Source organism: Triturus cristatus, chromosome 4_2 (genome assembly GCF_964204655.1).
Source record: "Triturus cristatus chromosome 4_2, aTriCri1.1, whole genome shotgun sequence".
Taxonomy (NCBI): domain Eukaryota; kingdom Metazoa; phylum Chordata; class Amphibia; order Caudata; family Salamandridae; genus Triturus; species Triturus cristatus.
Window position 1 is genome coordinate 618,833,608 of NC_140586.1, and position 14,107 is coordinate 618,847,714.

Genomic DNA, 14,107 nt, shown 5'->3' on the forward strand with positions numbered 1-14,107 from the left:
TACACTACTATTTATGTTTGATCGTATTAGCATTGGTATTTTCATCATCAGCCCCCACACTCCCTATCTTAAACATCTTCCTTTCTCAGCTTTACACATCAAACACTATCTCTTTCTGCTATAGCCACAGCACCCACAAAGCTGTAATAAACACCTTTGCTGTCGTCCTGGGATCTTGGGCCACTGCATATAAACAGACCATGATTACTGGTCACCTCAGACTTCACCTTCCGCCTCTTAACCTGCACCTGAACCCTGTAAAATATTGAACGCCCGGCTCTGCTCGCCTCTTTATATCAAATGTCACTGCCTCCATATGGTCTTGATAAGGGACATTCCCATTGGGTTACCTTCAACACATTCTGGACACTTGGCGGGTGGCACAATGAAGAGGTGGTGAGGCAGGTGGAGGGAGCACATGGGAGGAGGACGAGCGCGGGGGTTTAATAATGTTTAAAAAACCACTTACCTGAAGATGCCGGACGCATCGCTCCTCCCGCTTCGGTGTTCTGCTGCTTCCTTGTCCCAGCAGGCAGTAGGGCAGCATCACAGACTCCCTGTGCAATCCCCGGACTGCTCTCGTGCTGTGTAAGCAGCGCAGGGATTGGCCTGTGCATGCTTGTTTGATGCACCCCTCAGGACTGAGAGTCTGGGCTGTTTCTCCAACCTGGCTGTTCAAATACAGCCGGGTTGGCGAAACCTAAGTTTGCATGTGTGTTTGGCTGGCCTCAGATGGCCGACCAAACACACACATAAACTTAGAAGTGCACAAGTCAGTCCTCCGCCCACCCATGGCTCCGGCCCCAACCCTCCCTATGCACACTGGGTCTGCCAGTAGGTGAAAAATAAAACTATGATAGAAAATAATGTTATTATTCGCCTGCTGGCTCTGAGCCTGTAGAGCGACGCTCCTGCGCCATTGCGGAGGAGCCGCCCCTGTCTGGACAAATCAATTTACCCAACCCTTCAGCATGAAGGATTGTGCCTCCCCCCCTCCACCCCCCTCTACTAGTCAAAGACCCCCTAAATTGCTTTACACTAAAATTGAACTTATCAGGCCAAACACATCTTCATAGACTTTAGGTGCATTCTATCTAGCAAACCTGAACTGCTTACTCACCTAGGCAGCTGACACTGTGGCCAATCTTTGCATAAGATTATCTAAATTGCACTCTTCTCAGGAAAACGTCAAAACTCTTGTTCTACACCCAAATTTATTATAATCTCAAATCCCACTGTAAACCCTCCAAGACGGCCAGCAGCCAACAGAGGTAGGTACTTTTGACCAAAAAAGGGGCCCTTGCGTCTAGTCAGGGTAAGGGGGTACACTACTAAAATAACCCCTGCTCACCCCCTTGGTAGCTTGGCACGAGCAGACAGGCTTATCTCAGAGGCAGTGTGTAAAGCATTTGTGAACACAGACAGTAATACAGTGACAACTCTACAGATGGACACCACACAGGTTGTATTGTAAAATAGAAGTATCTTTATATAGGCTTAACACAAGACCACAAACTACAAAAATCCACAATACCGTACTTTAAAAGTGGTAGAAATAGCTTAGTTCTCATTAGATGGTAAATGCGACACTTAGCGTTCAATGTACCCTTGGATGCGTAACACTATACAAACAAAAGAGGTTCCTTGCTTCGGAGGAGGTGATGCGTCGGTTCCCAACTGCTGCGTAGGGGACAGTGATGCGTCGGTTCCTTACCGGAGAGGAGGTGATGCGTCAGTTCTTCACCGCGTGGGAAGGTGATGCGTCGGTTTCTTACCGCGCTTCTGTGGTGATGCGACTAGCAACGCCGCGATGCGATGATGACCTGGTGCAATGAACAAAAATGGCGTCTTCTTGATGTTGCGACAACGAAGGGATGATGCGGCACGCCCGACGGCGACTCAGTGAATCTTTTTGAGCCACGACAGGGTGTGCGACACGCTTCTCTGGTGATGTGACGGCATCTGCTGCGACGCCGACACTCTTCTCCGGTGATGTAAGGCGCTTTGGCGGTGCGATGGCGACAGCGGCGGCACGCTTCCTCAGTGATGCGATGACAACTGCTGCGGCGGCGACACGCTTCTTCGTCTTGAGTCGCGCTTCCGGCTCCTAGCGACACACAGTCTCTCAGAAGGCCCAGCTCAACAGCAGGCACTTCAGATTCCCAGCAAGGGCACTCAGCGGAGCTGGTTGGTGAAGTCTTGTATCCCAGAGACTTCAGGCAGGAGGCAAGCTCTAGTTCAAGCCTGGTATATCTTCTTACAAGTTGATTGAAGTAGCACAAAGTCCTTTCTCCTTTCTTTGGCAATCAGGTAACCACTGCAGGCCAATCCTCAAACAGCACACAGCATAGGGATAGTCTCCTCCTGCAGTCTCTCTCTTTGGTTCCTCTCCTCAGCAAAGGTTCTTCTTGTTTCCCAGAAGTGATCTAAAGTCTTGGGGTCTGGGCCCCAGTATTCATGCTCATATTCTCTTTGTTCTCTGAAGGCAGAGAGGCCTGGGCCTAGTCCAAACCAGTTCTGAACAGTCTTGGAGCACTTGTTTACAGGACTCCTTTCCTTTTACAGTGTGGGCCAGAGACATCAGACGCACCGCAGGAGGTGGAGCCAGCGTTGTGGAAGGCAGGCACAGCTCTATTCAGGTCCCAAGTGCAACTCCTCCCACCACTCTACATGCAGATCTCTCTATTCAGCCTTTTGCTGACTCACGCTGTCTCCTGAAATCCCCCAAGCCCCTGTAACTCAAACTCCAGGCAAGGAATACACAACCTAGCAGAGGCAGGCTTGGATAGTTAGGCAAGGAAATACCTACTTTCTAAAAGTGGTATTTTCTAACACAGAATGTTAAAACCAACTTCACTTAAAGATGTATTTTATCATTCTGAGTTCGGTCATACTAAACTCGAATTTCTACCATGTTTCCTGGGTTAGTTAGGATTATAAGGTGTTATAATCAAACTGCCCATTCTGGTCTATGGGGAACAGATAGCCTTGCAATAGTGAAAACGAAAATGGTTGTAATTCACTATTAGGACATGCACACACACACACATCAAGGCATGTCCTACCTTTTACTTACAATGCACCCTGCCCTTGGGCCTACCTTAGGGGTGTCTGATATGAAGAGAGGGCAAGGTTTAGGGACTGGCAAGTGGGTGTGCTTGGCCAGTCAACATGGCAGTACCAGACTGCACATAGGCTCTGCAATGGCAGGCCTGAGACACACTTTACAGGCTACTTTGGTGGGTGGCACAACCACTGCTGCAAGCCCACTAGCAGCATTTGATTTACAATCCCTGGGCACCCATGGTGCACTGTACTAGGGTCTGACCAGTAAAACAAATAATCAAATCATGGAGTCACTAATCCATATATCAATTTACAATAGGGAGCACTTGCACTGTGGCACTGATTAGCAGTGGCACAGTGCCCAAAGCATATAAAACCAACAAAAACATATGAGGCAACAGCAAAAAATGGAAGGGGGACCCACACCAATGGTACCAGGTCTAACACGGAGACCTAGAGCAGCCTACTAATTGTTTGATACTGCTCAAGCAACTGCCAGTTCTTCTGTACCATAGGTTTCATTTTGCCTTGGAATGAGCTCTGCAGTGATCTAATTAATGTATTCATAAAAAGGTCGTTCAGCATCCACAGTATTTCCTACCACATGGAAAAGCACCAAAGCCCCAGTGCCCTGAGCCAGCTACTTCTACTATGAACTGCACTGTCCTGCTGTAGGAAGCTGGCTCTGTATATACTATACCAAAGTGAGGTATAGTGTGCACAGAGTGCAGTGGAATCCCAAAGGTAGGCAGAGTTACAGTTAGATAGCATCTCACTCTCTATTTGTGGTAGTGTGGTCGAGCAGTAAGGCTTTATCAGAGTTCAGTGTTAAGCATTTGTTGTACACACTCAGTCAGCAAATGAACTCACACACTCAAAGACTGAACTTACGACCAATGGTTTTTGTATACAAATAGTCTTTTAGTTATTTTATTTCCTAGAACCAAGCAAGCCTGGCACAGGTAAGTGATAAGGACTTTGCAGTATGTATACAGTTTGTAGCACAGTTTGGATTGCAGTTGTAAATTCACTTTGTTTTGACTTACAGTATTGTTTCTGAGAAATGAAATGCATTGTAAATACAGTACATATACTTTGTATAGGATTTTCAGTAAGATTATAGGTAAGTTACTCTTGAGATTACTTTTCTTACACAGAGTAGTATACATGGATACTACTCTGGGACATTTCCTGTAAACAGGTAAGTAAAATAGTTTTTGTTAGTTACACAATTTTTTAAAGAATTTCTTTAGGTTTTCAAACTCCACACTTTTTTCCAAGAAAAAGTCAATGTTATCCTATCGAGGAAAATAGTGTTATCTGTTTTAGGGTAAGTATTCGGTAGTGGGAGTTGAGGTTCTGGTAGTAGACTGGGGCCCCCCAGGGTCAGGGAGGCATTCTTGTTACACCCTCAGCGGCACTAGGGCGGCCGGGTGCAGAGCGCTGAGGCCCAATGTTATCCAGTGGGGGATAGGGGACCTCCGGTTGGTAGCTGCTGACTGCTGACAAGCGGCCACTTGGCTGTGGGAGCAGAGCTCCTGGTCTTTAGCTCAGGGTAAATGGGGAAACAAAGTACCACCAAAGGTCCACCCTCACCGGCACTTGGGCGGCCGGGTACAGGGTGCTGTTTCGACGTCGGGTTCCCTGTTGTTTGCAATGGGGAACCTCCGGTTTGCAAAGGCACTGCAGGCTTGGGGACGAAGGTCTTCTGGGTGCGACCACCACTTCGAGAGGTAAGTTGGGATGTTGGGGGTTGGTTAGGCACCGTCGGTTTGACCACCCAAGGCCGTGGGGCGTAGGTTGCAGGGGTGCCTTTTAGGGTATGATCTTCTTACCAGCTCCTGGTCACGGTTGGCGGGGACCTTCCGGATTTAGGCTGCAGGAGTCGGTTAGAGGATTGAGGCAATTCAAGGGTCGCCGTATCTCAGGTCAGGATCGCCAGGGGGACTTCTTCGTGGTGTTTGACCACTCAAGCTCCAGCCGTGGATGGCGGGTGCCGAGTGGTGCAGATTCGCGTTGACCGGCCGGAGCCAGAGGTTGAAGATGAACAAATCCGGTGTTCACAGGAGACACAGTCTTTGCGGTTGAAGGGAGGCAGGTCCTTCGGGGTTTTTGAGGATGCTGGCTGCAGGACATACTGGGATTTAGCAGGAGCAGGTTTGAGGTGGAGACGGGCCAGTAGGGCTGGGGCCAAGTCAGTGGGCGTCTTCCTCTTGTTAGCTTCAGCACGACTGTTCGGTCCTTCTTCTTTTCTTGTAGTTTCTTCTGGTCTGAGGAAGCATGGTTCAGGGTTGCCCCTAAATACTAGATTTAGGGGCGTTACAAGTAGGTAAAAAGGTTGGGAGCAATGGTCACTTCCCTGGGGTGGCCACACCCACTATTATGCCACCTTCCAGTGGGAGGGGGGCATAAGCCTTTCCCTGGTTGGCTGAGTCCCCCCATCTGCAAGATGGCGGGGACTGAGAGTTGTGCTTCACCTCGCCTCCACCACCAGAGGGGTAGAGTTTGTAGAGGTGGGCACACCTCTCTTCCTCACTTGTTTTTCCCACCGGTTCTCCTGCCCAAAGTGGGGGTCAGAACCAGTGGGGACCAGTTGCTGAAAGCAGCAAGTGGCCTGGGGAAGCTCTCTAAGGCGGAAAGCCTTTGCAGCTTCCCCTTTGTGAACTCTGCCCATCATGGGGTGGAGGCTTAGCACCTCGTCCCAGGATGTGCATTGTTTCAGGCCCCCAAGAGCAGCAGGCTCTCGACCCAGGGGCCAGAAACATGTCTGGTGGTGGCAGCTGAAAGCAGCCACTCAGCCTGGACACTAGTGGTAGGTTAGTTTTCAGGGGGTATCTCTAAGATGCCCTCTGTGTGTATTTTTCATTAAATCCCACACTGGCATCAGTGTGGGATTAATGTGCTGAGAAGTTTGATACCAACTTCTCAGTTTTCAGTGCAGCCATTGTGGTGTTGTGGAGTTCGTAAGGACAAAACTCTAACCACCATATACTCTTAATGGCAGCACTGCACTTACAATGTCTAAGAATGGACTTAGACACTGTAGGGGTACAGGGCTCATGCACTTGTACCCTCACCACTGGTTTAGTGCACCCAGCTAGAGGAGCGACTGACCTATGCCAGGGCAGTGGGTTGTATGCATGGTACACAGGGATGTGTGCCATGTCGACTCTTCACTTTGTTCTGCACCAAAACACGCAGCCTGAAAAGGCAGTGTGTGAGTGTGAAGGTACAGAACCTCTAAGGGTGGCACAATAAGTGCTGCAGCCCATAGAGGCCTTCTCTGGTCACAGTGCCCTGGGTTCCTGTGGTACCATTTACCAGGGGCTGACCTGTGGCCACAGATGCAAATTGGGTTTAGGCTTCAATGCAGTTTTAGGGAACGAACATAGGCCCTGGGTACCTGAGTGGCAGGAGCCCAGGGCACACTTAGTCAAAGCACATCAGCAATTCAGCAAAAAGTGGGAGCAACCATGCAGAAAGAGGGCACTTTCTCACACCTTCCATCTGTACTGCTCCCTAAGCCTATCCCAGCTTTTCTCAAACTCTGCACTAAAGACCATGCCAGATCCTCCAACGCTTAGTAATCTGGACAAAAACACATGGAGCAATAGTGCTAGCAGCTTACCTCTCATCTGACTCAGGAGGACTGCAACTAGTCCTGTTTCTACAAGGATACAGGCCCAGAGCCGAAAGATGCAGAGGAGAAGAAAGCGACACTACAGAGATGAAGTGGAAGAGGACGTACTTTGATAAATAACAGTTGAACATCCAACTGGCGTGCCCCGGGAGGACCCCCCGAGGCAGCCTGGATAGGGGCTGTGAAGAAATGGGGTGTGGCAGAGGAGGAGGTATTGCGGGATGAGGATGTAAGGGGAATACGGAAGCACCCAATCTCCTTAGAATGGACACAATTGATGCACCGATTTACTCATGAAACAACACAACCGTCTTCACCGACAGTCACACAATCGCGGTCTCCACCTTTATCCCCCCAGAGGCCGACGGAAGATAGCATATGACCTGACACAGACGTCCAGGACAGATACCGCAATGCGATGACCCCAAGCCCCCGCGGGAACATTTAGAGCCAAATCCTCATGCCCCCCCCCAGTGTCTGATATCGTAACATAGACTGCAATCACAACTAACCGCATAACCATACTACCCTAGTAGCTCTGCATTAGTTTCCCCAGTTCACTCCCGAGGTTCATGGATTTCCCCCTACATCGGTGGTTCCGATTCCGATGATAGCTTAATGGGAACACACAAGTCCATCACCAAGTGAGAGTACATCACATAGGAACGCGAAAGGAACACATAAGGTTCCTTGACTAAAATTGACATACTCAGCCGAGGGCTAGTACATATAACACCATCAAATCAGAGGACGGGCACGGGATAACGGGATACACTCCTGTTCTTTTTAAAGTGATCTCTCGATTGACAATAGACATATGTCAAAATGTAATTCATGGTGAAATGATTGGTATTGATATTATGATTGATGTAATGAAATACGAAATCCCAATAAAAAACTTTAAACAAAAAAAATGCAGTTGAACATCCAATGGGCAGGTATTGAGGGGAAGGAATCCTCTGCAGGAAAGAGTACGTCAAAGTACTAAGGTTAAAAAAGGAGCAAAGGGGAATGTGAACAGGATAGGGAGAAAATAACAAAATGTTGGGCCTCAAAACTGTGTGAAGAACTAGTTGAAAAATGAAAGGCAGACTAACTAGGGATGTTGCATCTACCGTGTGCTTCTGAAGATCTTATATACTAACACTGCCCTAAATGTGTGGGACATTCTGCCCATTAACAAGAAGTGTAACTACATTGTCTGATAGGTTCGTTTCCTTGTTGCGGTCTTTGACAATCTCCATGCCTGACGTCGTCTGATCTGAGACTTTAAACCCCAAATGCCGGTCAGAATGTACTGCATCTCATGTTCTCATTTCCTTTGTTCTTTCCTATTCCTAACAGTAAATCTACAAATATACCCAGGTTGGGAAACCACCTGTAAATGTTGAATAAATGCACAAAAACCTGCAAGTCTGTGAGTGTAAACGAGTATATGCTGGTTGACACAGAATGAACACCCCCAGGTATGCCCTTAAATCAACTGTGAGAGAAAATATGCTCAATTGTAAAAGCCAACATTTTGGCAGAAATTTCCACAGAAGCAAATCTCATTTCCAACAGCAAAATCCTACCAAGTCTGATTAGGTTTATCAGGAATGGGATATTACCCTTATAACTGCAGTATAATATGCACCGAGTTGTGAAAATAGATTTGAGAATCAGACCCGTAAGGTTTAAGTGGCAGCAGTTTGTTGTCAAAAATGTTTGCAGCACAGACCCAGCTTGAATCAAAGACATTGTGAAGTCAGATCATAATTATGTATGTACGCATATGACATTTCAATAGCACTAACCTAGCCAAGAAGCAGTGGAGCACTGTACATGGTCAAAGACAAGCATAAATTCAGTGAGTATGAGGAGAGGAACCTGGGTTGTGGACGGTTAATGTATTGTAAGTAATCTAGTGCTCTTTAAAGAGGTGAGTCTTCAACTCTTTCCTAAATTGGAGCAGCCTTGGGATGGTCCCGATTGATTCATGGACCTTATTCTAGCTCCTGGATCCATAGATGGAAATGGCCTGTTGTCTTGTTTTTTTTTTCTTTTTTACACTTAGTCTGCATTCTGATGGTGTGCTGAGATCCTCCACAGATGGTGAGCTTTCCTGCAAGATAAGCAGGGGTGCTTGTCGTGATAGCTTTGTAAATGAGGCCGCTGGTTTTGAAGATGGTGCAGGATGGCGACCCTAACTGTAATGTATGGAATTGTACATGAGCAAATTATCGACAAATAGGCCATTTTCACCAAGTGATTCTAAGTAGCATTAGTGACAATGAGATCAAAGCTCGAGTTGTCCGTGTCTTGTTAAACCCTAGATAGACAACATCCCTTTGTTGACGGAGAGCGAGGTACAATTTCATGTTGTGTGTGTGTCTCTCCCAGACCACACACAGTAAAGGGGATTCCACAGGACCGCCACAGAACAGGATTGGATTTACAGTATACCCATATATAATAGGGTCCTTCCTTATACCCAATCTGCTTATTTTTTTCTGCTTCGGTATTCAGTCAGTTTCTAATCAATTCTTCCTTTTTGCCATCCTGGCCAAACAGTGTCACGGTGACTGTGGTGAATCTGTTTGGCACCTATTCCATATGACGAGAGCCATACATCCAAGTCCCTCGAAACAGTTAAGTAACTAAAATCTTCAACCCCAATTCACGCCTACTCTCAAGACCTCAAGTCCAGGTGTTCAAGTTAAGGTTGGCACGGTTAAGCACTTCTCCCAGTGGCATCTCCCCAGTTTTAGTTAATAGGGCCTGGAATCAACTGAGCTTGAACAGCTGCCTCTTCCTTCACCCCCCCCCTACCCCCCCCCCCCAATTACCATGAGCCTCAAATGGGTTGGACCTTTATCTCTGCTTGGTGGATCCTATATGGTAGTCCTTTGCTAGCTTATCAATGCCTCCAATGAGGTGGCACAGAGTTACAACCCGGAGACGCCATACAGTACTTCCTTAGTGGATGAACGGCCTCCATATGCCCTAGTGGGCCCAGATGATGCGGGTCAACAGCAAAATCCACATCTGATTCTGTCCACAATAAAGCTGATGAGCATCTGCCTGTGCGGCAACAGCGTCTACTCACACATCGTCTGCTACATCCCATGCTACTGCTTTTGCACAGCGACACGAAGTGCACCATGCCTTCACCATGTTGATCAAACCTCAGCCAATATGTCCTGGAGACCAAACTTCAAACAACACCATTTCACTCATGCACGCAGAAGGGAGCTGGGGCATGGGGGAATCAGGCATCCGATACAAGTCGAAGCACTTCAGAATTGTGGCGGGAGAATGAAGGAGCTATATAAATAATGCAATAGGACCACCCAGAAAATGCTTTAGATTATATAACTGCTAGGTGATGCCTGAAAGCCTGTAACCAGCGAACCAAGGAGTAAAAGTTAATCATTTAAATTCAAGACTCTGCTTAGGTTTTGTATGTACCTTGGTAAATGTATTACAAATGCATTACAGCTAATAACCACACAAGAGTGTTACGATGCCTTAAGGTTTGGTGGTTAAAGGTACTCTTTGTAAAGGGGGGCTCAATTTCTGAATCTGCCAAGCAAGGTATTCTTGCAAGTCCAAATGAATTGGGCATCGCCCCCAAAGACACAGACCGTATCTCTTACAAGGGAATCATGATTACGCTTCTTAAGCAACATCTTTAAAGACATCCACCGTTTCTAATACCGCTTAGAAGCACTCGAAATCAAACGGCATACAGACAGTACGTACGCATGTGTAAAACATACTTTACGAACTTTAAAGATGTTGATTAAAAATTCATAATTTCCTTTGCCCCACAACCCAGCCCCACCCGTAGCAGTGGCTCCAGGCATGTCTGTTTTAGCACGTGGGCAGGGCATTGCTTCCATGTGCCTCTGCATACATTACCACTTACGTAAACGCGCATGGCCCTTTAGCGGCTTCCCTTTGTCCCACTTGTGCTAGAACACCTCATTCCCGGGTATGCTGTAAAACGCACATCACGTGACAGGTTCCTATAGACACGTTTCCTGTATTTCCAGGACTAAACCATGACAGTGCAAAAGAGATCGCAAGCACTGCGACGTCACAACATCCCTGCCACCAGAGGCGCTTCTTGCATCAGTCAGCGGTGACAGCTGCTTCAAACCACAGTCGACCGTGGCCACTGAGCGGCCACAGACGACAGGATGAGGCAAGCGTGGCAGTCTACCCACAGAAAAAAGCGCCCACCTCCACTGGTGAGCAGCACGCGTGTTCATCCGTACAGAATAAAGCTGGCTGGAAAGCGCATTACAGAAAGCTATTAGAGAGGGTGGGGACCGATAGCACGTGTAGTAAGGATGGATACAGAACAAAACTGTCCACTCTCAGGTAAGTAGCGCCAACAGCTAACGAGAGGTGCAAAATAAAGATGACCAGTCGCAGAATTACGAAGCTAGCTATTAGGATGGGTCCAACATTAGACTGACAGAGCTGCCGCGCCCTGGTGTATTTGGAAGGGCTCCGAGCATGGGACGCTCCAGTGAAGGCAGCCACCCCGTGCAGTGTAATGTTGAGCCATCCCAAAGAGGCCAGCCAAGACTACAGCTGAGCAAACGAAGTAGGATGCCTGACGAGTTTACAAACATTAAAATAAATGACGACGCTTAATGAACTGGGGATGTGCGATGTCTCTCTCATGTAAGCAGATACATTGGCTGTGCGCAAAACGCCGGGATTGAAAGGAGGCATTATCCTTCCTGGCATGCCTTCTAAGCCCCCAGGCAGCCCTGTCTCGGAAGCCACATACCGCATGATCCCCTGGCGCGTACTGCTTGAAGGTAGTGGAGAGGGAGATGGGTGGCACGACCGCCATGGACGTCCACTGCTCGGGCTCTTGCCCTGTGTGGATAGCCTGCGTGGCGAAGTTCTTGAACCCGGGCAAAAATCCCCCCTCTGCAGCCATCGTGCTTGTCGGGTCACTGAAACGCCGACGGTCCCCCAGAAGCCGGTCTGTAGCAGACTGAGGCTGCACCGGCACGTTGGGCAAAGCGGTATTTCCGCTGTCCCCGCCCCCGGGCCTCTCATTGGCTGTTGGTAGGGGCGTAGTGCTCAGATGACAGGATTGACAATAAGTGCAACGCCAGTGCTTTGCGTGCGTAGCATGTTTCCATGGGGCGTTCTTCTCTGCAGCCTCCTCTTGAATCAGTTTAAGGGCTTGGAACAGAGCACCCTGGCCGAGCTGTCCTAGGATTTTAATCTCTCATTACTTTGGGTGCTCAGATAGGTGAGAGCGAGTCCTATAGCACAACTCTGCAACCGGAGCTGCAGCGCATAATCCAACCTGATATGCCAACACTAACGCCAACCAGCTCTGGAAAGCACGTCACAGTGGCCTAAACTGCCTGCTCTACAGTCTGCAAACCTGTAGAACCTCACAGGGCACGCAGGCACACACACTTAATTCCCTACAGATCACACACTTACATCCCTCCAGGCAGTGCTTGACTTGTAAAATATTAAGTGCTAGGGCTCTGACCAGGAGGCCACTGAGACTTGCACCACACATCGCACTTGTCATCGCTGCCAAAACAACTACTGACCATCCCTCTCGCATGTAAATGCGACAGTTCAGATTTTTCCAGGTCCCCACAGCTAAAGGAATGGCTGGGGTTGCAGCCATTAGCACTATTTTAATGTATATTGTATTCCTAAACAACCATTGTTCTGCTCATCTCTAAATTAGATGAGCAGACACACCATGTGATAGACTGTCAACACCATACTTAGAACAGTTAGGTGCCGGTGCCGAGCACCGGACCACATACACTTCCCTCCAGATCTGCAACGCCTGCTTTACACTCTACCAAATGTGAACCCAGACTGGGCTCTGACACACCAATCGCACAATAACTCACAATCCACCACTTCTTTATTAGCAAAAAAGGCCACTTTATTAAGACAGGTGCCAAATTATAATTTTTCTCTAAACACTATTTTTCCATTATCTGATAATCAAATCCCCAAATTTTCTCTGACATCTATAAAAACCTAACCCCAAGGTAGACCCCAAGCAAAAACAACTCAATGACTCCTGTTGATAGATCCCCCTCATTCTCATTTCCCGTCCCCATGACTGCGTCCCCCACTTCCCCCGTTGGAGGATGGGCAATCCCGCTCCAGTCTGCCCACCCCCCCAGCAAAAACCCGCCTACCAGAAAAACTAGCTAACCGAAAAAACCTGTCTTATCGTGGCGAAAAGAAAAAACCCCAGGCCTGGCCGTAGCCAAACCTGGAAGAAAAACCCCGTAGAGGGAAAGGGAAAACACAAAAAAGGGGAAGGGTGGGTGGGGCAAATTCAAAAACCCTTCCTCCCCACTCCCTTGATCACAATGAATTTCCCGCCCCACAGCGCCTCTACTTATCACCTCTCCTCTTGCCTCTTGCCTCTTGCCTCCCGCCTCCCTAATTAACTCTACCCCGCACCTGGGTGGCCGCTCCCTTGTGCGAAACCACCCAGGGGGAGACTGGCTCGCGCTCCGCTCCCCCTGGGTCCCCTCTCGCACAATAACTCACAATCCACCACTTCTTTATTAGCAAAAAAGGCCACTTTATTAAGACAGGTGCCAAATTATAATTTTTCTCTAAACACTATTTTTCCATTATCTGATAATCAAATCCCCAAATTTTCTCTGACATCTATAAAAACCTAACCCCAAGGTAGACCCCAAGCAAAAACAACTCAATGACTCCTGTTGATAGATCCCCCTCATTCTCATTTCCCGTCCCCATGACTGCGTCCCCCACTTCCCCCGTTGGAGGATGGGCAATCCCGCTCCAGTCTGCCCACCCCCCCAGCAAAAACCCGCCAACCAGGAAAACCCAGAGAGTTTTCCTGCCCCACCCAAGATAAAAGGGGTACCATCTTGCAGATGCGCACCAAAAGCTCTCGTTCCAAATTCGAGCAATCATGACCCTCAACTCCAGCAAATAAAAAACTTGCCCCATGGTAGACAAAAGTACCCCATCATCCCCGCAAAGATGCCCTTCAGAGTCCCGTATATGGGAATAAGAAAGAAACTGGAATCCCACCTACACAAAATATTCTCATGGCTCTAATAAGCTTCCGTCGCGCTTTCTCTATAGCTACATGTCTCCATGCTCCTTTCCAGTGCATCCTCGGTATGAACTCAGTCCCAAACTACCTTGGTGCCTGACCAATTAGACTCGATGTGTGCTAGAACTTGCTCCATTAGCTTAGGAGTGTCGGCCCAAGACAGGGCCGCGAGATCATTCTCACCCAAATGAATAATCAGCCAGTCTGGCGGGCCCTTGTTGGAACAACTCAGGACCAAATAAACAAAAATTAACCCCAACGCATACCCCCGTTACCCTAACAACCACTTCATGCTTAACACCTTGTAG

At 48.2% G+C, this 14,107-nt stretch overlaps 1 protein-coding gene across 1 annotated transcript in view; it reads right to left on the minus strand.

Annotated features, from left to right (window-relative positions):
• CTH (cystathionine gamma-lyase) overlaps positions 1–11,739 on the minus strand; it is a 117,925-nt gene extending 106,186 nt beyond the window's left edge. Inside the window, exon 1 of the mRNA XM_085602286.1 lies at positions 11,493–11,739. Within this exon, the coding sequence (XP_085458412.1) occupies positions 11,493–11,648 (156 nt within the window). The 5' untranslated portion in view covers positions 11,649–11,739. The remainder of the gene's footprint in view (positions 1–11,492) is intronic.
• Positions 11,740–14,107: the final 2,368 nt, after the last annotated feature.